The sequence below is a fragment of the Pseudoliparis swirei genome, chromosome 7, assembly GCF_029220125.1.
Source record: "Pseudoliparis swirei isolate HS2019 ecotype Mariana Trench chromosome 7, NWPU_hadal_v1, whole genome shotgun sequence".
Lineage (NCBI taxonomy): Eukaryota > Metazoa > Chordata > Actinopteri > Perciformes > Liparidae > Pseudoliparis > Pseudoliparis swirei.
In genome coordinates this window covers 26,662,885-26,690,045 of record NC_079394.1, presented here as the reverse complement: position 1 = coordinate 26,690,045, position 27,161 = coordinate 26,662,885, and the positions used below count along the sequence as shown (strand labels likewise).

The window sequence follows — 27,161 nt, the reverse complement described above, 5'->3', positions numbered from 1 at the left end:
TGCAAGTAGGTGCTGACAGTAAATATCCACGTCTGCCAGACCACAACGCTTCAGACATCTCGATGAAGCTCCAGCAGCTAAATGATAAAAGTGTGCATAAAAGCCAAAATGTAATCCTCTATTGTAGTGCCTCTTTCTCTCCATCTATTGTTTTTTCAAGATGTTTCAGACCGAGTGGAGATGTGAAAGCATTTCAAAGCCCTCAACTGGAAAATGTTCCTCTGCATTTTGAATATTTAAAGCGTTCAAAATCAACATAATCATGCTAAGAGTACTGCATCCACCACTCCTACGTAAAACATTTCCAATTTCACGCCATGTAACCCGTTTTAGGTAGTGAATAATTTTCATTATCCTAGAAGGTGGGAAATGTAATTCTCCTCATCAATCCTTTTATAATCCACTATTCCTGTCTGTGTTGTTGCATCATTTTGACGTTCAAACGGTCTTAACACTGGAATGGCCCGACCAGAGCAAAGCCTGCTGCGTCCGAGTGACAGCTCCACTGCAGGCCTTCAAGAGCTGCACATGTTCAATTAAGCACCGGTTAATTAGAAATTACCACGGGCAAACAAGTGCAACCGGAGAGGGAAAGAGAAAATTAATTACGATGTGCCATTGAGAGATCACCAGCGACAGCGGCATTCCTGTGCACGGAGCCGCCTCGGCACAATGGGTGTGTGTGTGTGTGTTTCATCCTCAAGCTCTCTACGAGAAAAACATCTTCTCGACACTCCCGTCTCCAGAGATGCATCGGTATAAAATGATGCGCTGGCTGAAGGGACCTTGCAAGTACACTTCAGGAAAGCAGATGTGTGCCAGGGGGCCTTTCTGGTGGGTCCCTCCCACATCGTGAACAGTCTTTTAATGGGTGTGTGTGACCTTAGTAATCACTGAGAAGGACGGTGGCGCTCAGACCAACTGACCCAGGGAAACGTTGAGCAATGTTTCTCCAGTCATCATACTGTAGCGCTCCGAAACAAGCCCCTCCCCTCAACCTGCCCGACAAACACACTCCTGTGCCGTTTAATAACGATAACCGAGGCTGCGTCTTTATAAACAGACACCTCTGACTAGGAGGAATGTCGAAGGCCGTCATCTATAAAATAAACGAGAGCTAACAGTAAAGTCTCAACTGTCTAAAGATAGATGATGTAACACCAAACTGAATATCCTTGGGTTTTGGACTGATGGTTGATACCAAAGCCTCAAGTCAAGTGCATCACTGATTCACAGTAAATAAACACCAACATTGTTGAACCCCACTGCACACAAAGTAAAAAGAAAAGGCTTTTACTATTATATGCTTCAAAAAGCAGCATGTGTGTGTTTATCCCCAGCTGATGGAGCAGAAAGCCTGAGTTTGTAGAAAGATGGACGTCTGTCAAAGGAAAACTAACTTACTGGAATCATCCAGTTGGCCAGGTCTCCGTGTTTTGACACCTGCATGGCTCCCAGCATTGTCAGGTTGATGTGACCACTAAAGAGAAGGACACAAAAGAAGAAAGACAGCTGTCAACCTCAGACTCAGTTCTTAGCTCATGAACTCACTCATCAGAAAATGCATACAGTACTGCTTCAAGACACACAATGCATTCCCAAATATAAGATAATCGAGCATAGTATAAATTCTCACAACAAACACACATATCTTCACAATAATAACCGTCTTCCCATCTCGGCCGTTTTCTGAAGAGCAGAACTTGTCGCGAGTAAAAAGCCGGTAAGAAGCTTTTTCTTCTTCATCTCTTTTTAAACTCCTCTATCTTTGTTTGCACCTTTCCTTTCCATTTCTCCTGAATAATCAGTTACGCTACCTGCCTCTCAAGCAGTTGGAGCATTGTTAGGATTCTTGCAGTTGCATATATTTAAAAATCTGGATTTAGGGCACTGCTCCCTACAGTAACGTACTCATCGTTGCTCCATGTGGCAACACAGCAGGTGTGAAGTCATTGACGAACACATAAGACGCATGTAAGAAGTGAAGAAGGTGTGTGATGAAGACGTACAAGTCCTCGCAGTATGAACACACACAGCGTACAACCCATCATCCCGGTGTCTGAGGGAGAGGAACCACAAGTCCTTCTTTCCTGCTGCTGTCAGGCTGCACAACAAACTGCAGTAGATCGCTGGAGATCCTGGAAAACTCTGCACTTTACTTTACTCAGCACTTTACTTTGTTTTCCCCTTTTATATTTAGTATTAGTATTTAGGTTTTTTTTGTATTTAGTTTTTAGTATTTAGTTTTGTGTTTTATAATTATTTTTATTAATGCTCTGATGTGCACCGCTGCTGTGATTTTTGAAATTTCCCCACTGTGGGACGAATAAAGGAATATATCATATCATATCATATTTTGGGTTATTCTCCCTCAGCAACTCTGGTCTCTTTAACCCTCCTGTTGCCTTCGGGTCAATTTGACCCTTTATATTTACTGACATATTTTACCCTTGGGGTCAATATGACCCCAGCTATTAAAATCTCCAGAAAATTATTAGAATTAATATTGTTTTCCAAGTTTAAGTGTGAGGTACTTTATGTTTGTTTGTTGACTACCGAAAGAACACCGACATTAAACATTGAATCGGGTCAAATTGACGCGAAGGCGGCAGGAGGGTTAAATATTGAATCGGGTCATATTGACCCGAAGGCAACAGGAGGGTTAACTGTGCTCGCCATAGAGACACACAGAGAGACACACAGACACACACAGAGACACACAGAGAGACACACACAGAGAGACACACACACACACACACACACACACACACAACCTGTTTGCCGGGCACTATTTATGAGTGCTATTGGATTTCCACTGGGTGGTGGACAAACAGAACTGATGCTGCCGGCTGTGCGGGTGGGAAATTTTTAGACATCTGGCAAATCAATAACAAACCTGGGACTTGGAGCTCATCGGGCTGCTGTCTAGTTGTACTGTTGACACACATACAGTATATCCAGTGTGTGGTGACATAGATATTTGTGAATATCCAGCAAGGCCATCTTCTGTGGTCAAATCTTGTAGTCAGATTGTAGTGCACGGGATAAAAAACTAGTGAAGGAAGGAAATATTAGCTGAGGAAAATATTGCGAAAAAGATGTTTGTCGTTTATTTTCTTCTGCATAAACCGCACCACAGGTGACCATGATTTAAATATTGTCTATGAATAGGTTGTCTGTATATAAATCCTAAAATGCCAGGCATGTGTGACTTTGAGTCGGTGTGTGCCGAAGCGTCAGTGTTGTGGCCTTACCCTCGGATCATGGCAAATGACTCATCACTGGAGAAATAGGAGGCCCCTGGCAGCACAGTGACGGTCTCCTTCCCTGAGGAGCAGACAGCCGGCGGGGTGAGTTATGAAACATGCAGTTTTCTTTTTAAAAGTCTCACCTGCCGATTCCGGTTTTCTTTCTCAGAACTCTAATTGACCGCTTTTTTCACCGCCGTCCTGAAAAAATATTGTAACCTTCGGACGTCCGTGTAGATGGTCAACAACTCTAAATTGTATCCTTTAGCTTTGTCGTCATCCATGGTGATTGTTAGCATGAAAACTCACAATTAAAAAGATAAAGAGATAAATCCTTTTGATAAAATGTTTCGGTTTGATAACAATATATTTAGTTTTTAGTGCATTAGTAGTCATAATTATTTATTATAAGCTGCTTTGAGCTTGTGTTACAAAGTTAAACAGATTATAATTCCCTCCCTTAACATGATATTATAATTTACCTTCACCCACTGCAATTTTTTTAGCGAAAAGCTCTTGAATGCATCATAATGCAAGCCAATGCAACCTCCGTTAACGTTCGTTTTGAAACCCCGTCATAAGTGAACAATGGAGGAAATCAGAACATAATTATGGGATGGCAAATGTTAACCGAAAAAAAGCTTTCTTAATCAATCCAGCTGTAGTATTACATGTAATTATGTATCATTGTATTGACTGTATTGTTTAGGACAACCCTCACCAGCGTTAATCAGGTCTGCATCCACTGCATCCTCAGTGGGGTACGGGCCCTATGGAGAGAAATGAAGATGAACAAGACTGTGTGCACAGGCCAGGCAGCGACACGTCACTCAGCCTCACCGGCCATCATCTCTCAAAGAAAGAAAGAAAGAAAGAAAGAAGAAGGACACAATCACATTTTGGTGATTTGATGAGACATTGATTTTCTCTGTGCTCCAACAAAGGGAGCAATCCTTTTGGATGGCATGGAGAAGAGGAGACGAGTGGAAAGGAGAGGAGAGAGCAGTATCTCTTTAAAAACTGGCACACACAATCAAAAGATACTTTGACAAACAAGGCATTAGCATCGGCGCTCATATTCTCCTGCCAAAACAACGGAATGGAAAGTCATTCCGGCGCAGTGGCAGCAGCCGCCTGTGTTGAACGCTCTGTCGGCAGATAATGATCGAGGGAGCGACAAATGGATAGAGATAGTCAACCTGCCACAATCTGTTACATAACAAACCCGGCGCATTTTAAATAAATGATACCACTCAAACGAGTGGCTTTTCACACATCATACTCGGTGGAAAAGTGTTTACTGCTCCGATAAAACGGCCGTCGACACACAGGATGGAAAATAAGCAGCTCGTTAGCTGGCATGGTCCAGACTGAAGGCACTGGGGCCGCGGTGGGGAGGAAGCTCTCTGCGGGCATCTTACCAGTCCCAGAATTCCATTTTCACTTTGGAGGTTAACGGTGATGTCTGGTTTTATGAAGTTGCTGGCCAGCATGGGGATACCAATACCGAGGTTGGCTGGTTGGTGCTTTGTTAAAGACTGTAAACTATGACATCGGCCATGCAACGTGAAGCAGGTATCGGAGAAACATATTCGGCACGGATTTGTAAAAAGCTGCTTTAGCAGAAACTCCCACACACCGTAGAGCACAGCGTGGCCATTTCGATGGAAGAGTCCATCCGACTGTGAAGTCATAACATGTCCAAGAGCTTTTCAAAAGGATACCATACATCCCATCCTCGAACTCCAGAGCAGCCCGGCGAATGATCCTCTCCCGAATAATGTCAGAGTCCTTCTTCAGTTTGGGCTTCTCTTCTTGGCTTTTCTTTACCGTGCGTTTCTGGAAGGAAATATATGGGACAAATCATGTATATGAGGATCAGGGAGACGGCATGCTGAGAGGGTATTTCTGGCTGAGAATAACAACACGTACGAATAAAGAAGAACTTGTGTGTGCCGGAAGTGGGAAATCCTGCGACAATGGCTTAGTCAGAAAGGGTTTGACTCAATACCCATCTTCTTTTTTTATTTATTACTTTAACCAATTGCTGAATGGAACACGTCTTTCAATAATAGTTGCTTTCACATAATTCAGAAACGATGGGAGAAAATGGATATGTGTGTATAGGCCTGGTTTTGTACCTCAATCCTTTTTTCGTAGCTGGCTCCCTGGACAACCCTGTGGACGTAGATGCTGGGTATGTGGATGTCCTCTTCAGCAAAGGTCCCCACCTCCACCACCTCCTCCACCTACACGGAGACACAAGAGGGTTAAGCTCCACCTCGACCTGTAAAATGTCTCACGACCATTGCGATTAAAGTTCAGATAAGGAACCCACACCCTGGTGGACCTGTGCTACCAGAAAATAGCCTCCGTCTATCAGACTATGAAATTGGACAGATTAACCGATTAAAGACGAAGAGATTCTTCTCATTTTTGATTTTGATTTCTCGGCTTTTGGGTATTTTTTAAAGGCCAGACTTGATTGTAGAGAAAGGAAGCTCCAGCGTTATTTCAAACAGAATTTTTTTGTTTTCTTCTTTTGCTTTAAAATCTTACATTTTGAGCTACAAGCAACCCTGAGGGTGACACACAAGCATAGAAATATGATCTCACAAGTTTAGAAATGTTGCCACCGTCATGTCTTCCAAGGGGAAGGCAAGGTGAATATTTGTCTTTATTCTTTTAGCAACACTACTGAGCTGTGTGTGTACTCTGAACCAGCCTGTGTGACTGATAACAGAAGAGGATCATCACACACCGAGGCCCAGGGGGGCACGGCTTGATCCTGGAAACAAAAGATGGAGTCAGGGTTCGAGGGGGAGATTATTTTGGCAAGGGGAGAATCTCGGTCGGATCCAACACCCGGTTCAAAAAGAAACCTACATATTTTACTTCCCTATGTGGGAAACATTGTTTAGCTGCATGTCTATATTTTTAAGTCTAATTCAGAAACTTCGGCTTCAAGAATCTCTGATGACATTTACAGATCGGCTTATTCTCTCCAACATTGGCCGTGTATATTATCTAAATACACCCATGTGACACTTTAATTACTTTTAATATGGCGTCACTTTGTGTGTCAGATACCCGCAAAACAATATATTCCTGGCTGAGACAGAAGTGCACCACCTTTCTGTAGAAAGTGTCCAGCAGCGGACGAGGAGTGAACATAAAGGGTTATTTATGTCCGACTAAAAACCGATGGAAACGGGTCAAGATGCCCAGGATAGAAATCCCAGAACGAACGCACCGTCGCCCTCCTCCTTCGCCAGCACGAGGAGCTGCTGTAAACCGAGCCTACAGCCTGAATTTACCTTTTAGCCTGGTGTTCAGGGACAGAATGTGTGGGTTACACTCAATCGTTTTGCCCATTTCAGCCTGCTCGAGCTCCTAAAAACCTCATGTGGCATGCTTATATTTAGGTCAACGTAAGAATCAGATTAGATGGACGGTGACGGCAAGAGGGAGGAGGGGCAATTCCTCTCCTTCTGAAGATTCATCATGGACTCGGTACACATTAAATGGAAAAAGAGAGTTATCGGCACATCTTTAGGGGGGCCAGCAGGGGGCATAACCATGACAACATCATTCTCGTTCTCCTTTTTACTCTAGTGTGCTTCGCTCTGTGCGTCTCAGAGTGTAACCTACTTATACCATTCACATGAGGGGCAAGCAGCCGTTGGCAAATTGAATTGAATCTCCCCTTATCACTACTTCCTCCCTCAGCACTCAGCACCGACAGAGGAGTCAATGGCGAAGAGTGGATCCCGTCTTGGCGTTGTCATGGATACGCAGGCTTTGGTCCGCGGCGAGCGAGGGCCACTCAGGGCCGCGGAGTGATTTTAAGACTTCTTCTTCTGGTTTCCCTCGGTCGGGTTTTGGTAAATCTCCGACGCTCCACGGTGAAAATGAGGCCTTGCGAGATGAGATTGGGAGCGCGAGAGAATTGATACGGCAGTCCCACACAGCCGCCCACGTCCTTCTCCGGGGGCGTGATCTGTCTTTTGTGAGATTGATGATGATTTCCAAAAGACACTTTCATCAAGCAAGACTGAGCCCGTCACATTATGAAACAGAGAGAAAATATGGAAGGCCGGGGTGAAAATATTTGATTGCGTGAATTTCGACACTTCAGACGAAATCCTTTAATTAAACATTTGAAAATCCCTAATTATGCCTCCTCGTACTAAAAGCGTGCCCCTCAAAAACCAACAGCGACAGAATTATTATTATTTTTTTTAAATCGCACATTCAACATGAGTTTCTCTTTTCGTTGCACAAACAAACCGTGTATTCCGCTCGACATATTCAATTAGCCCTCCGTACACAAGTCGCAGCATAATAACAAGCTCATACAATTTAAATGTGCTGTGTACATAAAAAAAGAAGCCTCCTGCTCCTTTCATCTCGGTGATGTGTCCCGCCTGCACCGGCGCTCAGATGCGGTTCAGACAGGAGGTTCAATAGATGACGGACAAATAAAGCATTATAATGAAATTTAAAATAAAAAAAACACAAGCACAACACACACACACACACACACAAGCAGGTGTGTGGCGAAAACAGGCACACGCACAGAGACACACATTGATATTCCTGTAAATGTAGAATGATTTTCACATCAATGAGAGCAGAGCCAGGCATGAAGTGAGCTGGCAGGAGGATAGAGGGAATCAAAGTGCCCTCCGGGGACACAACAAGCCTTTTTCTTTTCTTTTTTCTCAAAGGTTTGTGCCTTTTTTTAGGCTGTGAGCTTTGTCAAATCGTGTTAATCTCAAACCGATTGGATCACGATGCTCGCAGATTCCTAGAGTAAACCACCGACAGCGGCGTCGCATACAGTGTTTCCTCAGCGGTTATTAAAAAGTGCAGGAAACGCGCCATGCTTATCACAAATGTTTACTAAAAATAAGAAACGCTACATTTTCTGTTGACCTCATTCTCAAGCACATGGAACTCAAACCGAATATGATCAATGAGTGAAAAATGCCAGACAACCCTTCGGTCCCAATCCCACTCAATGCTCCAAAAGGTATTCATTTGAGATGACCACGGCGCTATTGGCCATCTGGCATACGTGCCAATAACCAAATGAGCAATTTGGATCATGTGTTTGTGCCTTCAGATCTGATCTGCATTAGGATTCTGACAATCCCATTAACATGTTAGTACGCTTCCAGCTTCTAAAGGCTACTCTGTTCATTACATCCTTGATTTAAAAAAAGGCTGTGGGCTAAATAAGTGCCTTCCATTTCAACATCTAGTGCACACTCTGAAACAACATTTACAGAGAAAATGTAGTCACACTGTGGTAATAAATCCTGGTTGTGACCCGGATCATAAGGAATCACCAGCTCGGGACTAAAAATCAAGTTGTATTTCAATCTGGCAATTAGCAGTTTGGCTACAGTATTTTCAAAGTGTTGGGAGGCCTGATAACACCAGTCCATACCTTTGTTGGGCTTAAATAGCCAAATAGCTGCCGTGTGACACACACTGGAATATAATGACTGTGAGGAACTTTCAGCTGGTTGGTTAACAGACTCAATTGACAACTGGCGGCTCTATATGACTAACGTTAGTCAACGGAAACAATTTTAGAGAAGATTGGCTATTTCGAAATAGTAATTCCTAATGCTTGACCTTGCTGCTCCGCCGGTCCGCACTGGGAGCCAACACCGACAGCGCTCTGGTGTAGAACCAGGAAATATTCCTGGGCCTACTGGGAACTGGAGGGTAGGCAACCAGGACCAGGACTGAGCGGGGCAGACTGTCGCCACCTGCTGCAGTGAAATGGGACATTTTATAAATGGACTCTGGGGCTCAAGAATCGGACTACTTTCATCCCACAGGGGCCGATATCAAGTTTCAATTTTCAATCTTAAAATCCCATCTGAATAACACCGTGACGGACTGAGATATTACAGACCGTACAATCTGTCGCGGCCCGACACATCATAATTGCAGAGCTACCCGACTTTAAAATCCATCATGTTTTTGTTTTGGACAAGGACATTGTGTGATGAGGATTACAAACTCCAGTCCGAGCTCAAACAGTCGTGTTTACATTACAAAGAACACATAAGGCTCTGCACAACCAGCCTCAGATGATCGGCAGGCAGTCGTTGGGGAACTTTGAACTTCCCGTCAAAGCACAGAACAAATTTACCATTTCAAACATTCAGTTTGTGAATATGCTCAGCAAAGCTGTCTTCCCCTTCTGCTGGCTCCCGTCATCTCTTTTTATCTATAGGCTACGTTCCTCTTTTCTACATTTCTGTTCAAATCCCTCCGACAGCACAGCTGATTATTAAACTACCCATACCACACTGTCACTGGCTGTGGAATCAGTCAGTAAATGTCAGCTTTGGGAGTGAATTTAAGCCTCTGTCGAAACTGACTTTCTCTCACACAAGTCGATGACATCACTCCGTGTGTCCTCTTATGTGGCAGTGCGTTTGGACAAAATATTGCTGCCAATATCCTTCAAAAAGGGAAATGTATAAATCACATTAGTTATAAAATATGAATCCGCTTTTCTGTCAAGACTGTGTCTTCAAATGGTTGAATTAGCGGTCCGAGCAGTGCAGCTGCAAGACCACATCCAGTCGACTCCTTTAACCACAATTATTTTGATGTTCATTATGTGCACAAATTGATGCACCAGCGCCAAAATGGAAAAGGACAGAGACATGAATGTAGAATATCATCTGGTCTTGTAATTCTGCTACGATTATAAAGCCTTACTCATTGGCTCACTGCTGTATGTGTGTGTATATATATATATATATAACTAAATATAAATATATATATAAAAATAAATATAAATATATATATAAATATATATACACACACACAAGTTGATTTATGAGCTCATGTCTAGGTGTGCGAGTGTATTTCTATCAAGACTACAATGAACTAGAATGGGCACTCGGTAGAGCGCATACCTTCGCATATCACAAGATTGGGCATTGAATTATGAACATTTTGGCATTAGTTGCATGCCAATTGGACAAAAATGTATCGTGCTATGGCAAAAAAAGAGTTTGACCTTTCCATGACCTTGACCTTGACCTTTGACCCGATTGATCCCAAAATCTAATCAAATGGTCCCCGGATAATAACCAATCATCCCACCAAATTTCATGCGATTCAAGAACATTTTGACCTGTTCATGACCTTTGACCTTGACCTTTGACCCGATCGATCCCAAAATCTAGTCAACTGGTCCCCGGATAATAAACAATCATCCCACCAAATTTCATGCGATTCGGTTCAATGCTTTTTGAGTTCTGCGAAAGATTTTGACCTGTTCATGACCTTTGACCTTTGACCCGATCAATCCCAAAATCTAATCAACTGGTCCCCGGATAATAAACAATCATCCCACCAAATTTCATGCGATTCGGTTCAATACTTTTTGAGATTTGCGAATAACACGCATACAAATAAATAAATAAATAAATAAATACACGGCGATCAAAACATAACCTTCCGGCATTTTCAATGCGAAGGTAATGAATCGGGTTGTCCTCAATCACCATCAAGGTTGCTTATTCATGAATTGATTTGTAATCTCCCCATCTAAAGATAGTATCTGCTGAATGGATATGCGAGTGCAATTTCAGTTTTCTTCTCGAACATGCACACAATTGAGAACACATGCAGGCTCTCTCGTGGGGGGAAGGATGTCGAAGGCTTTTATTCCCCCTCTGCTCTGGAGAAGTTTCAGCTCACGGTAAGAAAATAAAAAATATAAAAATTCAGATTGAGCCAATACTGAGGACACTGTTAACTTTGCTGGTGTCTCATACTATAGCAAGTCAAAAAACACCGGCTCCAAACCAGTGCTATTACTATGCTGCACAGAAAAGATTGTCATATCAAAACCACGTCAAAAAAACAATGACAAATCCACCTGTACCACTAATAAGGCTTCCACAGAGCACCGATTGCATTTCACAATGCATGAATTTGGCCAGCAGCTAGCTGACTTCCCTTACTCTGAGCTACTTTTACTACTTTTTAATTCACCGCATCTCCCGACATCTTTCACAAGGGCGTGAAGAGGAATCAAATCATATCATATTCACATTGTGTAGGTGCAAGTCCATCACAACAGCGTCAATTAGGAAAATGTAGGGTTAAAACAAGGCATACAAAAGAAAGTCTGGATCGCCAAAAGAAATTATGATATTTGTTGCACTTCTGTAGACAAAAGATTCAAGGACATCTTTAGGCAGTAAATGATGGGGACAAACGAGTGTATTCCTAATTATTTGCCAACAGTAGCTTGAGGAATGGAATGAGTCGGGGGCACAAGTCAAGAAAACTCAACAAGGCATAATAAGTGCTGAAAAATAGCATGAACAATGTGGGCTGTGCTATACATTTACAATTCCAGCAGGAGGGCAAAGAAAGCATAACGGACCAGGAAGATAACAACGGTCATTCTGAGGCACAAGAAAAACTTGAAATATTACCTACACACAGTTAAAGTTAACAACTCACCACATAAATGTGTATTTTTTTATGTTTTGTTTCAAAAAAATGTACAGTGGGGGATGGAGGTCATTTACATACAATTATACCTCTAGCTTTGTAAAAAAAAAATACTGACGGATACGTTCATTAAATTCATGCATGACTGGTTGATTATTCGTGCACAACACCCACGCCGCTGTGTTGCGCCGCCGCGGTGACAGAATACAGTTGAGTCATTTGCCGTGACTGATGGTCGAACAACAGCAGAAACCACTGCTTTCATTCAGTCTCTAGTGTGTTGTATCCCACAATGCAATGGGGGCCTTTCATGCAAACTGTGATAAGGGAATAACTGGACCAGCTGGAAACCGTGCAACATTGAACAACTGAATGGCAGGGCTTGGTTGCCTAGGAACCATGACAGGAGCTGGTGATGATCCGGTCATTTTTAAAGTGCTTTTCGTGTTATCACTGACCTAAGGGAATGAAGCCACAGTAGTGGTTTGTAATGCTGTCATATCATTATGTAATCTATATTTGAAGATGGGTTCTTCACAGAATTTGCCATAAATGTCACCATCGACATGCCTCTCATGTATTACACACACACATTCATTGAACCTCAGGCAGAGAAGTTGCTCAGAATTCAATTAAAAAATGTATACTTTGATGACAGTTGTGGATGTGAGGTGTGTAAATATTTCAATTGATCATGCCTTTCGAAAGAAAAAAAGACACCCGTGTAAGTGTAGAACTCGTAAAACACGTAAACTGGACACGCTCATCTCATTTTGCAAATGTAGAGGTCAATCGGAGGTAATTCAAACAACCATTAGGTAGTCGTGGGGTTGGCCTCACCATTTTGTCTTGTAAATCAATCACCACCTGGCTCTTCACAGGCGACAGAGAAAGAAATACGGCGTCGCAGACAAGCATCTTATTCTGCAGCATGATCATCTAAGATCTTCAAAAAGCACCTGACCCCGTCTGATGGTTCCATTTCCCGGCCTTAACGAGTGCACCGGGAGAGCAGGGTCAATATTGACGGCACATGACCAGATTCATGCCTGAGCATGCACTGAATCCTAAAAGATACATGTATTTTCAGAGAGACGGTAATTGCTTCTGTATCGGAAATAAAAAAGGTCTTAATGGGTATTGCAATACAGGCCTAGTATTTCATTGTCACCACGAAACATGTCTGTCATAGATCATGTTCATATGGTACCTGCACTGCCATAAAAAGGTATCATTAATAAATGGCAGGTCCAATGTGATAAATTACCTTGATAGGTGATAAGAGGTTCAGGCTCATAAGGTTCATAAGATTTAGGCAGCTATAATGAGATTCCCAGTACTTGGCACAACTGATGAATATCATTACTAATACACATTTTAAATATGATTTAATTTCCAATTGTGCACTTAGTTGATGAATTTCACATAAGGGTACAGGTTTATTTATTATTCTAAATGAGGATTTTGAAATGAGGGGGAGACCTCACTTTTTTCAGTTTTGGTTATATTTTTAAAAAACGCATAGTTTTTAAATGTACCCAATTCGAATTTAACATTTGAAAATCCTGTTTGATATTATTCGGCAGACATTTACAATGAATGCCCCACTGGACGCAAGTTAGTTGATCCCTGGATCAACAAAGTGTCGCAGTGAAATGCAAAATCTTCAAAGACGGAAACCAACACAGTTGATTGACACAGTCTGGTTTTAGTGCTGCCAAGGAACACCGCATTACATTGAAAACATATGTATTCAAGTTCAGATGCGAATGCAGAGCTTTGCCTTCCCAAAATAGACGATCTGTGTCAGTCTGGGATGTGGTTTGGTTGAGGTTAATTGATCGAGACAGTACTTGTTTTCACGAATAGGAGCAAAAGCAATTTATAATATCCTGAGGCGACACACCAATGTCTAGTACTCCACTACAAACACGGTATACTGTGTCCTTGTTTGGAAAACGCATTACTTCTGAATACATCTGCAGAAGCTGCTCGTGTCCATAACTTTTCTCGGTGCTCGTTAACTGAAGCGCGCCAGGTGCTTCCTGGAAGCTTGTGATAATGTGGCATCTAAATCTCGTATTTAACTTGTCATGTCATTACCTCTCTCTTACTGCCACTGTATGCGAGTAGAAATGCCATAAAAAAACTATCTCGGTAAAGCACCTGGGATTTGAGGGAGAGAAACAGGAAACAGTCCAAATGCAGCCCGGGTGTCTAAATCCATTTAACAATCATTTCATCCTCTACTCCACTCACCAAAAATACCCGAGCAGATGATTCTGGGTGCGCAGAGAGGTTGAAGCAGGCAGTTCAATATAAAATCCAACCAATTCTGCTTGCATCTAATGCAGCCATCTGAGCAGGGCTGCGTTCTCATTTCGGTCACCACGGTCTACATCACAAGTCCAGCAGACGTCACACAGGCTATTTCTTGGTGGTAAAGTCTTATTATCCTATTATAATTGTATTTTTTAACATAGAACTCGTCAATAATTCATTGGCATCCATTACTGGCATCGTGCGTGTTGTCAGCACTCGCGCTCTGGCTTCGGCATAATGGGAAATAGTGCAGACGACTGCCTTGCAACTAAATAACTACCTGTGCTACGTGCCACTTTAAAAAGGTAAGAAGGTGAGAACATGTACTCTCCCCATTTGGTCCCTGACATATTTAAATCAACAGAGGACTAAATCTCAAATCCAGCCAGCGTGGAATAATTGAAAATGTGCTTTGTACTTTAAGTGAGCCACTTTGCCATCCATTTATTTTCAGAAAGCGCCCGTGTTTTATGGCTTTCTCACAGTTTTCTCCTGCTGTTCTCCTAATCAAACAGTGTCTATATGGGAGGTGTGAAGCCAACACACACACAGACACACACACAGATTAAGGCTGAGATCTTTGAACGTCTAGTAATCTGAGGTATAAGAGTTATTTTCAGGAGAATATGAACCATTTCCAATTTGAAGTGATTACTTTGTATCCCACGAACATAAAAACACCTGGCCTTACACCTGTGAAATGCCCGTCTCACATTTCTTCTTTCCAACCTTGAGTGTGAAAAGGATTTTCACACTTGTCGTTTGAGGTTGGTTCGATGGCATCTATTTTATGTGGACTGTGTCGTTGTTCTACGGCTACCGGTGAATAGCAGACTCCAGACTTTGTGTGGTTTTGGTTCAAATGTCAAACGGCTGGATTATTTACACCATTTCTTCATGATCTAAAGTTAAACTGAATGTAAATGTTTGTTTTAATCCATATGGGTATCTTGGTGGAGTGATTCAGTTACACATTCACAAGCTCATTTCCAGGCGGAGCTGGAGAATAAAGGTGCAGACTGCGAGTTTGGGAGCATTTACTGGGGACCGAACCAGTGGGGCAAGCCGTCAGGGGCCGCATAAAATGACGTGGCGGGTCGCATTCGGCCCGCGGGCCTTGTGTTTGACACCTGTGGTCTACATAATGCGTGAAAACCATTAAAAGGAAAGCTGAAGCTGGCGAAATTCAAACCTCAACTATGGTGATTTTGGCTGCCTTGCACATGGGTTGGTTGAAGTTCCTGGCTGTTTTCCTGACAGAGGAGAACAAGAAAGAGGGGATATGAAAACAAATAATACTTCAGATGAGCAAGTAAGAAACAACCACTCTCATTGTAACATCCGATATCTCGTATCCAGTTGGTTTACTGGAAGAGACTGCCCTCTTGTGGAGAAATACTTTCCTACAGCTACTGCTTCCCATCATTCCCATTCAGTTGGTTGGCTGGTGAAAAACGAGCTTACTGACGGTGGATGTAGGGTCAACACTGAATTTAGACTGCGTTATTACTGATGAGGTTATCCCTTACCTTATGAGTGATTTATTAATTGGATTTCTCTGACTTTTATCCATATACATTGTTGAACTGGCGCTCAATTAGTCATGATGAGTGATGGTCCTAAACCTAAACGGAAATGAATGTGCTGTGAGAATAATTTAAGATATAGAAGCTGATGCCGACACGATGTGTTAACAAACTTAGAACCAACTAAAGAAAAGCATGGAGCTAAGAGAGACGGAAGATGGAACTCAAAGATCTTATCGAAAGGTCGAGGTTCAAATAAGTTCCTCTTAAATGAAAACCATTGCCAACCGGTCCTTAAGCCGCCTCACCACATGACACCATCATTTGAGGCAGGAAGAAGCGGAATTCTTGACGTGTTAAATCCTGCTACTTTGCATTATATCCCGTTACCTGAAAATAATGTTTCCAGCCTTGTCAGCTTTCCATGCCTTAACCAGGGCAAAGTCTCCAATGATGGCCTTTTCCATGATGTAGTGCCTGCCGTTGAACTCCCGCACCTGGACAATGAAGACACAATTCAAAGAGCGAGTGGCGCTGGATGCAGTCCAGAAGCAACATGTTGACCCGTTTGACAGCATTTCCAGACTTGGTGAAGAGATGCGAGTCCAGATCTAGGTTAGTCATTATTGCCGAGTAAATCAAAAACAAACATTCACGGCGACACATTGCGCCATTTGTGAAAGGCCGTATTTTTGAGAACATGAACTTTCGAGGTTTCCCTCGTTATTGAAATGCAGTATCGTTTGACCTACTTAAAGACCGGAATAAACCCAGACAAACAAGATGCAATTTTAATTTGAAATGGTTCCAACAATGCAGGCTTTCCTGTGACACAAGTTTTGCGCTGGCAGACATTGACAGTGTGAACGCAAGTCTTTTGTAATGTAAGGCCAACTATTCTAACGACTTCTTCAACTGGCGTTCAAGCCTCTCGCACTGTGACGAGAGGATGGCTCCCACATCCAGGAGAACTCACCTCTCTCTTCTCACTGGCGATGGCAATGCTGCCATCTTTGTTGTACTTGATAGGAGAGCCTCCCTCTTGGATCAGTGTGCCATAACCAGTGGCTGTGAAGAAGGCTGGAATGCCAGCACCCCCAGCCCTGATCCTCTCTGCAAGAGTTCCCTGAGGTGAAAAAAGAGAGTGTCAGATTAACAGAAGACTATAAAATATAAATGTCTACTGCATGCTTTTGTTCTCGCCCACTATACCACATATCGATGGCCGAAGAGCAAAACCTCCTATCTGAAAAATTCACTTTTATGAGAATAATACAATTTTCATAAAATGTGTTTTCTTGCAGAATGCTGTGTTAGAAGGATTCATAATACAAAAAAGCACAAAAATAAATACACAAAGTGGCGATAGGAGGTTCCATCCACTTTTCTTGGATGATTTTGCAGATAGGAGGTTTGGCACTTTGGCCACGATATACAGTTTTGATTGAAGTGAAATTAATTGGGTGGTCAATGTGCATTTTCATTTTGTTTTTGTTGTTGTTTTCTTGCACTATTTATCGATAGACTTTTCCATGTTTCCTGACCAACCTGTGGCGTCAGCTCCACTTCCAACTCCCCCGTCAGATACTGTCGCTCAAACTCTGCATTCTCCCCGACGTACGACGAGATCATCCTCTTGATCTGCTTGGTCTTCAGCAGCAGGCCCAGGCCAAAGTTATCCACTCTGAAGAAAAACATGCACATAGCATCACAAACCTTTTAGAATGGGAACTATTAGGTCAATTGTTAACGGTCGGCATTTATATGGCGATCTCCTTGTCTTAGCGACCTCTAAAAGCACTTTATAAACACAAGCCAACATTTACCCATTAAAACACACACACACACACACACACACACACACACACACACGATATGCACTCAGACTCAAGCAATTTGAGGTTCAGTATATTGCCTAAAATCAACCTAGACGATTGAACCTCCGGGCTTAGCCAAAGTTAGACAACAGTATATTGAATAAATGCAGAGGACAGAAAAGGGTGGCTTTAAAGTCTCATTTTCAATATTCAACAAAATAATGATAGAAAAGAAAATGAAGAAATTGATAAAGATTTCACAGTTTTAATGCAGTAGATTGATATAAGGCTGCTAAGCTCATAGAGATGTGTTGCCACACTTGGTCAGGGTCATTTGTCCCTACTCTTTGACTGGAAGGGAATGTCCTGACTTTGTATCGCTTGTAATATAGCTCTTATTACCAAAAAACCCCAGAGAGATTATTCAAAGTTGTTGTAACCGGGCCAAACCAAGGGACACGGCTCCGTTCATGTGATCTCAAATACGGGAACAGCCGATCCACGGCCGTGATGTGAAGGTCATGAGACCACCGAGTAACCCCTGAGACGACCACCTTGTTTATTGAAAACTGCACAGGATTATTAGCCTTTTTTTGTGATGCATGCAGTGAAAGCATGTTAATAAAACCTGGGGTGTTCATGCCGGTATCGAGTTACATCTGCCCCACATGGTACCATAGGGCGTCACACATTCACCACGAACGCCTTAACCCTCCTGTTACCTTTCGGGTCAATTTGACCCCATTCAATGTTTAATGTCGGTGTTCTTTGGGGTCAATTTGACCCCAGGCTGTTTTTCACTGTGTCAAACATATAAGAAATATCAACTTTTTTATATATTTAAAGGGCTATTTAGGTAGTCAACAAACAAACACAAAGTACCTCACACTTAAACTTGGGAAACAATATTAATTCTAAGAATTTTCTGGAGGTTTTAATTGCTGGGGTCAAATTGACCCCGAGGGTAACATATGTTTGTAAATGTAAAGGTCACAGGAGGGTTCAGAGAAACCATCTGGATTGGACTTCAAGCTCATTTATACACATAGCACTGTGACTACTCTTCTGTGTGACTCAATAAAGTCATTGTGTTACTAGGGTTGTGAGGCTGCTCATGTAATGTGAGACGGCTGACGTCACGTGGCTGGTCAGTCATTAACATGAAGCCAGAGTCTTCAGAACACTTTAGAACACATATAAAGCGGTTTAAACGGGGTCTTTAAAACTGTCTTCTGATTGCAGACGGTATTCCACTGCAGTCAAATCAAATAACGTTTAATGACTAACCATCTGAAACGTTAGACAAATATTTGCTGTATGTTAATGTGAAAAGTGTGGATTTCTGCTCTCACTGATACAGCCAAATACAAAAACGGAGCTTTTCAAATAGCGTGTTTCTCCGTCTTTCCCCTATCCCAGGAACCACTGCTTTGTCCACAACTCTATTCTCAGATCCTCCTCTCACAAGATATCTCGGCCATGTGCACTCAGAATATAAAAAAACCCGATGACTGTGTAACCCTGTCCCACACACCGATAAGAGTTACAAAACATCGAAGGCCGTCTCTGTAAAAGGGTTTGGTGAGTCGGACTAATGGCAAGTTTGCGTATGGTGCTGGTGTGTTTGCATGTGTGTTTGAGGACAAACACCATGTCGCCTGCAACGGGTGGACACTCCTGTTCACGCAGAATCTATCCCGATTAAAGAATGAATCTAAAGCTGCAGGGATCGCAGTTCAGTCACAGCTCATTCATCTCAATTCAATTCAAATCAGTTTATTTTGTATAGCCCGATATCACAAATTACGAATTCGCCTCAGAGGCCTTTACAATCTGTACACATACGGCATCCCTGTCCCAGGATCTCACATCGGATCAGGAAAAACTCCAGAGAAAAAGAAAAAGGGGAAGAAACCTTCAGGAGAGCAACAGAGGAGGATCAGAGATGAACAGCAGGACGGAGTCACCTACATCTCCTTTTGTGCACAGCTCAACCCCCTCTCATCTCGTATTACAGTGCATAGAGAGCCCACTGTGTCAGTCTCCATCACGCCAGAATTCAATCTTCCCAGTGCGACAAAACATCAAAACACCCTGCACCAACTCTTTATATGGACTCACAAGAGATCATCAAGGGAAACCCTTTTATTCGCAAACACTTCCAGCCATCAGATTTTGCGATACTTCAAATAAGACATCGCACACCAGCACCAGCATTTGGATTATCGCAGTCGGTGTGGAGAGAAATTGTGTTCATCAAGTCCTCTCTGTTATCATGGCGGCATTATTCCCGAGATAAAAGTAACACGTAGCGTGAACTCATGTCCTCCCTTTGAGACTTGAAGAGGATGAAAAACCCATTCAGCCATCCGCCGACAAGGAACCGGAGGAACGGAAGTTTTCAGCTTTCGTAAATCTTCTGTCCAAAGTGAAATGTTACATAACTACTTATTTCCCCTCGCAGGCCTCTTCGCTGCGGGCACGCTTTGCAAAACAAGAATCATCAATAACAGTCCCGTGTTGCAAAACTTGCAATATGAGCCAGACATGTACTATAGCTCCCACTAAATTGTACATAACCTACACGTAGACATGCATTCGATGATAACATTGTGTTGGGACCAGCTCAGAAAATACATAAAAGAGACAACATGGACACTATTTGGACTGTAATAGTTGGGGAGCAATGATAGTTCAGAACTTCTTCCAAGAATCAATGTCTAAAATTCAAAGTCCAAGAAAAAAAAATCGATTGAAGAGTAACTTCTGTGAAGCACACTTTGTAGGGCAGAGTTTTTTATGGCTAAAATAACTACTGGCACAGAGAAATGTATTCAAAGAGTCTGTGCCGAGACTTCAAAACCATTTGATCATTCTACTGCAAAACTACAATAAGAATCACTGGGTTCTTCCTTTGCAGCTTAATCAGCTCTGAGACTCTAATACTGGTGCCGTGTACTGCAAGTACAATAGTGGATCCCAAGCTAAATCAATATTTGTATAGATAAATACATACATACATATATATATATACATACATGCATACATGCATACATATATATATATGGACATACATACATATACATACAGTATATATATATACATACATACATATATACATATATATACATACACACACACATACATATATATACATATATACATATATATATATAATGTATATATACATACATATATATATATATATATGTGCATATGTATGTATCGGTTTCACAGTGGGGTTTTCTAATTTGTGCTGTATGCTAAGTGCAAATTGTAACAGTTCAGCAATTACTGTTAACACCAGCAAATTACATTTAGGTGAAAGATCGATTTTTTTACCGGCTGTAGTCAGGGGAAACCATAATTTTTTTCCAGCAGAATCTGTCTATATATTTAATTAGAAAAGATTCCGCTGACTCAATTTTCAGTGTTGCCATGTAAACAATTCAGATACAGAAGGTAAGTTTTCTGAGTGGCGACACGTTGGGATTTAATTACGGAGAAAGACAGCAACGTGACAACTGACGAGACTGTTTCCTAGTCGACAAGAGAGACGGCGCTAGACACAGACATGGCGCTAAAGCAGATTCTGCTGCACATCAAGGTATGCGATAACAAGGCAGGCTTCACAAAGGGGATCGATGTCAGCTGCTGATTGGCAGAGGGGAAACCTCTGAAGGTGTATCTTGACTTTGTCCCACTGAGACACACATCCCACACAATGTCACCTGGCCTCTGAAGGAAAGGCAGCCACTGCAAATCTGATAACTTATCAGGATCCGACGTCAGGGCATCTTTCCAGGTCAACGGCGCCTGCTTGAGGATACAGCGACAAAGTCACCGATACCTGTCCAGTGTGACTTTAAAAACAAGTCTGTTGAGGACATGAAGAGACACACCTGTCTGTGAGTCCAATCAAGACTAAATGGGACATTTTGTCCAAAAATGGTGAAAGAGTTGAAAGTCGGATTGAACTTTCTTTTTTCGTTAAACAGTTAAACGCACATCTCCGAATGAAACAGAAAGACACAGGACGGGATACATGATCCAGATTCAAACGTGGATTAAAAAAAACTGAATTAAATAAACAAATTAATTCCCATCAACACATTCCCTCAACAACAAGTTGGGAGTTTGGTGGCGATGGCATTATTTTAATATCTCAAATCAAGCTTCAGCACACGTTCCCGTGCCCGCCCACACACACACACACACACACACACACACTCACACACACGCACACACACACACACCCCTTACCCCTTACCCCTTACCCTGCATTGTTGCTGACGGCGGTGAGACCGTCAACGCCGGTCTTCAGTAAACTGTTGATGAGATTCTCTGGGATGCCACATAATCCAAAGCCTGTGTTGGAACACGTTAGAAAAGACAGAAAACACATAATTAAAAAAAACAAGTTGACGCAGCCACGGAACCACCGCAGGCCGTGTGACAATGAATAACTATGGTTATTCAAGGTGAAACTTCCGCAGAGTAGATGAGGAACATGGCAGATTTAGAAAGAAGAAAGAAGAAAAAAAAGGTTTTTTTCCGCTGTTACAAATGACACAGGAAACACATTCAAACTAATAACATACTAATAACTAATAACTTGAATCAAGCCTCAGACATTTCTAGTCGTTTGTCAGTATACAGTGTTTATAATACTACACAGAGGGAGGCAGATTGCTGCTTGACTGTTTCTGTGCCCTCCATAGAGGTGTGACTCAACGGAAAATGTTTAACAGCGTCACTCCGAACTTGACTATAAATAAAATCTGTGGAACTTGCGTGCCTCTGTGTGTTGATGGTAATCAACCACCATGACAGACAGAGTTCAAGCTCACTCTGCTGCCGAGTGGTCATTCAACATGCATTGTCGAACAGCACTTTCCACCAGTTAACGAAACTGTCGTGCAGTTTAAAAAGAAATTAGGTAATTTGTCAGCACTGTCATTTGAGGTGATTATGTAAACCACCCCTGTAATCACAAGAGGCCGTTTGTGAAAGTTTATCTTACCTCCCACAAGAATGGTAGCGCCACTTGGAATGTCTTTGACTGCCTCCGTGGGGTCCGAGTAGAAGCGTGAACTTCTTGGGTTGGAGGTAGAAAAGTAGCACCCGCAGGTCTGTGGAAAGCAGATCAAGAGTAGCATGACACTTTTTTTCTTGTTGTTCCCGTAAAACGCTGCTACGAAAGATGACCGAGGGCGGCTAATTGGCTTGTGCAGTGCAAACAGATGGAGTTTACTTCTGTTGAGGAGCAAAACCGACAAACAAATCAGTCAACAAAGAGAGCAAACGCTTGAGGGTTTAGCCCAAAGCACTAAAGCAGCAGTTTACTGAGGACTCAACTCAAATTGTACCTGTGGTGCTGAAACTAATTTTGATTATAAAATAATTCAGCAGCACATTTCGCCACTATTAATTTACAGACAGGGCTATAAAGGATTAGAACCACGCAGGACTTCCCAATACCCACTGTATTAATACCAGTATTGGGATGCGACTCTATAGGTTGGGCTTAATGCAATTACATTATAGATATGTGTAACTTGACAATTGATATTACACACAGTTGGATTTCAGTCACATGGATTCCTTTAGCAATCACTAATGATCCTTATTGGTTCTTCAATCTCCAATGACGCGTTCCTCATCGGTTCTAATTTCAGATAACACATTATGCAAGCGCGTGGTGTCATTTCACCACACAATAACAGCTACGCGTCATGTAAAGCTGCGGGTTTGACTAATGTAGATATTAATTGTGTCACGTCCGTTCCCAAATGCATATTCACATTATGCATTTCTAAAAGTCCGCTAAAAGTTCGCAATATGGTGACGAACTGTGTTGACCTGAATATGGAGCAGCCCTGCCAGAGTTAAACGGTCGCAGCGTAAAGGTCAGTTCGCGAGCGTAAAGTAAAACAAAAGTACAATTTGAAAAACGAAGAATTACAAAATGCACTTTATTCCGAGATGAGGGTAATCAAAGTCGCAATATGCTGACCATGTATTCATGCCATGTCCGAGCATCACGTTTCAACCGTGTTAATTCTAGGACTAATCAACGGAACCGTACCAACCTTGCTGAATTGGAGATTAGCCACATTTAATTTGGTTCTGCGTGGACCCGAGAGGTTTTTGAAGAATAAATTCTCCGCTCTGCACAAAGCTTTGAGGGCCGCCATGTTTTGGAGACCCGGGCAGAGAGAGAGAGAGGGGGGGGGGGAGAGAGAGCACAGTGATAGCTCAAGCCGACGAGACCACGGACGATGTAGGCTGGCGGAAGGTCGCAGTGAGGCTACTAGCAACCGCAGCGCTACGATGACATTGGCTCGTGCCTCAGTGGGCCGGGCCAGCACGAGGAATAAAGAGAGGCTCGACACGCTCATTTATATTTAACCCTTTCAGCATCACGCCACCGTGAAGCACTCGGCGAGCTGCAAAATGATTCAGCTCTAGAGACGTCAATGTTAATTTTCAAAAATCAAAGGGGTGAAATAAATTGGCGTAGTGCGGACACTGCGGAGGTAAATAGACCCCGGGCGCTTGCGCGTACGTACACGCACGCAAACGCGCTGTTGTCTCCTGGAAACGGGTATGACGCGGTGAGCACGTGACTAATCCCCGGCTCAGGTGACGCGTACTTTTAGTCATGGCCGACGACTACAGGCGACAGGGTTTCGAGTTGGAGAGAAGGATATTTGAGTTAGACATCAAGTGTTCCAGTCTCAGAGCTGAAAAGCAAGGTATTGTCAATACGTTGTTATTCATTAGGGTCTCGCGGCCGTTTGAGCCACTCCCGCCCGTAGCCACGGTTACCGTTCCGTTTGTTAGCCAACTAGCAAGCTAGCTAACGTTATCTAACACAGCTTACAACTCTAACAACAGCTGCTGTCCCGTTAAAACCTGTATGTCGGCATATAATACTTCGCCGACAGTTAACCAACAGGCGGTGAACCGTTAAATAAGTAACGGTCACTCGCTAACCGGAGTTTGTTTTTTTATAAATGGGTGTCCCAAGTTAACGGCTAGCGTACCTTTCGCTAACGTTAGCTAAAATGCATTATTGTTGACAAATGTTTTACGCTAGCTGGCCATGAAATGACGAATAAATACAATGGGGGCGAGAATTAGAAGTGAAGTTGCCATTACGTTATTTTAGATTTGACCTGTTACCTTAGTCATTGTGCATGTAAACATTGCCAAACGCGAGAAAATGCGAGTTCACATTTCATGCTATGATTGTATTAATTACCAATGTTGTCATATTGCCTTTGCTAAACTCTTAAGAGTAATCAAAAAATGTGTAATATTATAGACTATTTTTCTTGTAACATGTGAAACCCAGTTGCTTCCCGGGCGCATCACTGCAGCCCACTGCTCCTTAATAACTAAGGATGGGTTAAATGCAGAGAACTAATTTCCCCTTGGGGATTAATAAAAGTGTATATTAATATATCGTTCTTCCATAGATGATGACTATTTACAGAATGCGTCTGCCATACTAGAGAAGTTGAAAAGCTATTACAGGCAAGGAGGGGAGAGTAGCAACCTTTCCAAGGTGCTTCAGGATTACACACAGGTACTTCTTTACATTACGTTTCATTAGTGTTTAATATCTGACTGTTCAATCATTTAGTTTATTAATCACCAAAAAGGAGTTTAAAATGCAGATCTCAAATTCCCTTAACCCGAGGAGGTCTTCAGGTTGTGAGGTCCAACACTCCAAGATATTCTGTCATGTTTACTTTAATTAAACAGGAAAGAAATTCCTAGAATTTGAGAAGGCTGAAATGCCACATAACAATGGATGTTTTATTTATTTGTTTTAACCCTATAAATGTCAAACTTGTAGCACCTCAGTTTAGCCTTATGCCATATTCTATAAATCTACAAATAGGGGTATTATTTACTGAACTGATAACATGACTTTCCCAATGTAGAAGTGAACATGTATGCCCAACCTGCGATCGAGTTATTTAACTTTTGGACCAAGAGATGCTTAGATTGAGGATGATTAAAGCCAAGTGTGCGCTGTAGTCAGAGGCTGGTTGTAGATTGATACGGCTGTTGTGAAGTAATCTAAACCCTGACTGAAAAGGCTCAATCTGTTTTTTAGTACCAAAGTGCCAGTAATCAAGCAACACATTGCTACTTAATAACTAGATGTGTGTTGTGACCCTTGGATCCTGAGTTTGCTTTGGAGAAGAGGCTACGGTTGTGGCTCCCACTTCCTGGCTGTTTCATTCCAGATTTGATCTACCTCATTAATGGATAACTCAATATAGTATTATTGTTTGCTTCTGATGACTTTTTTGTCATTGTGAAACTTTTTGCATAGCTTTCTTGAATATTGTATTCAATTTCAGTCTGAGTATCCATTTGTCTTGTATCATTTAGGTGATCCTGGACATCACATTTTATGAAGAGAATAAACTGGTGGACCAGGAGTTCCCTGAGGACTGCTCACCTTTTAAAATCCAGCAGCTGCTGCAAGACCTGACCGAGCCAGAAGTTTTGGCAGGGAGGCTAGCACCTGCACAAGAAGTGCGTATATGTGTGTCTAAAACATGTACAGGACATTCACACATCATGTTCTTGAGTATTCCCAGTAATGTCCATTTCACTTTATTTTCATAGCAGTCACATTTACTACCATGTCATTGTCTAACTGTACTATTTGTGTCTTTTATTAGGTGCAGTCTATGTTGGGCCTTGAGCTGTTAGAATGCCTCTATTGGAGACGTGGAGCTCTGCTGTACATGTACTGCCACACCCTGCATCAACGAAAACAGTGGATTAAGAAAAACAAGGATACATTCCTGAAGGTACCACACTGTATATAAGTAGAGATAGCACATTGTATTTGTGAACAGAGACATGGGCTGATTACTTTACTTTGTTTTGGTGAACAGAAGTTTAGTATCTTTCTTTTCCTAGGCTGAGATAAGTCTTAATGCTCATTTGACTTTGATATTTCAATCTAGTGTATTCAAGAAGGGGTGCGCTACCTAATGCGAATGCTGCAGGTGAGAAACTCTGTGAAGCTCAACGATGGTGTGGTGCTCCATGACACTGCTACAGCAAGCTTCCTATCTGAAGGTAAATATGCTCTCAGTTATTTATGAATAAGACAAACTGTTGTGCAGCTCCAGTCAAGTTTGAGACAATTCTTCATGTGGGCCGTTTGATCATAATCACGACTTTATGATTTTGACCAGGTATCTTCTCAGACACACACCTGTTGACGATGATGTACATCGGGGAAATGTGTTTCTGGGCGGTCAAGTACGAGGACTGCAGTGCTGACACTATGGATCGCAAGGAAGATCGCCTCCAGTTTCGGGACATTGGCACACAGATCCTTAACAAATACGTGCTTGCTTGTGAGGGCCCTCTGCAGGGCCAGGGCTGGAACACAGAAAATGCCAAGGAAATCCTTAGTATTTTACAGTGAACCCAGCTGCCCCTGTGTTGAAGTTGCCCCCAAGCACCGATCTAAGTTCAGTATTCAAATGTGTGTCAACCCCAAATAAAAATGCAATCCATCAGGTGGGGTGTAATGTTGTGGAGAAATGGGGAGAAAGTGTATGTGAAGGAAAAAGAGTCTTTGGATCGGTGTCTACAGGCAACCTCATCCCATGCCAAACGGCCCAGGCCAAAGCAGGCGTACGAGAGGTTAGAATGTTTAAGGATGATGGTGTAAAACTGGCAGGGGATGCAGCGAAGAT

The 27,161-nt window shown here is 42.4% G+C and overlaps 2 protein-coding genes across 2 annotated transcripts in view; one reads left to right on the top strand and one right to left on the bottom strand.

Annotated features, from left to right (window-relative positions):
• oxct1a (3-oxoacid CoA transferase 1a) overlaps nucleotides 1–23,930 on the bottom strand; it is a 38,636-nt gene extending 14,706 nt beyond the window's left edge. Inside the window, exons 1-13 of the mRNA XM_056417973.1 lie at nucleotides 23,511–23,930; nucleotides 22,442–22,550; nucleotides 21,696–21,786; nucleotides 17,150–17,285; nucleotides 16,578–16,727; nucleotides 15,992–16,098; nucleotides 15,268–15,328; nucleotides 5,390–5,497; nucleotides 4,973–5,087; nucleotides 4,670–4,764; nucleotides 3,970–4,018; nucleotides 3,255–3,327; nucleotides 1,405–1,480 (exon numbers count right to left, since the gene is read on the bottom strand). Of these exons, the coding sequence (XP_056273948.1) occupies nucleotides 1,405–1,480; nucleotides 3,255–3,327; nucleotides 3,970–4,018; nucleotides 4,670–4,764; nucleotides 4,973–5,087; nucleotides 5,390–5,497; nucleotides 15,268–15,328; nucleotides 15,992–16,098; nucleotides 16,578–16,727; nucleotides 17,150–17,285; nucleotides 21,696–21,786; nucleotides 22,442–22,550; nucleotides 23,511–23,819 (1,479 nt within the window). The 5' untranslated portion in view covers nucleotides 23,820–23,930. The remainder of the gene's footprint in view (nucleotides 1–1,404; nucleotides 1,481–3,254; nucleotides 3,328–3,969; nucleotides 4,019–4,669; nucleotides 4,765–4,972; nucleotides 5,088–5,389; nucleotides 5,498–15,267; nucleotides 15,329–15,991; nucleotides 16,099–16,577; nucleotides 16,728–17,149; nucleotides 17,286–21,695; nucleotides 21,787–22,441; nucleotides 22,551–23,510) is intronic.
• A 53-nt stretch (nucleotides 23,931–23,983) lies between these two features.
• On the top strand, nucleotides 23,984–26,981 carry rimoc1 (rab7a interacting mon1-ccz1 complex subunit 1). The gene is made up of 6 exons (XM_056417975.1): nucleotides 23,984–24,176; nucleotides 24,903–25,012; nucleotides 25,831–25,977; nucleotides 26,127–26,258; nucleotides 26,418–26,532; nucleotides 26,652–26,981. The coding sequence occupies exons 1-6, from the start codon at nucleotides 24,083–24,085 to the stop codon at nucleotides 26,885–26,887; spliced, it is 834 nt and encodes a 277-aa protein (XP_056273950.1). The 5' UTR covers nucleotides 23,984–24,082; the 3' UTR covers nucleotides 26,888–26,981.
• The last annotated feature ends 180 nt before the right edge of the window (nucleotides 26,982–27,161 follow it).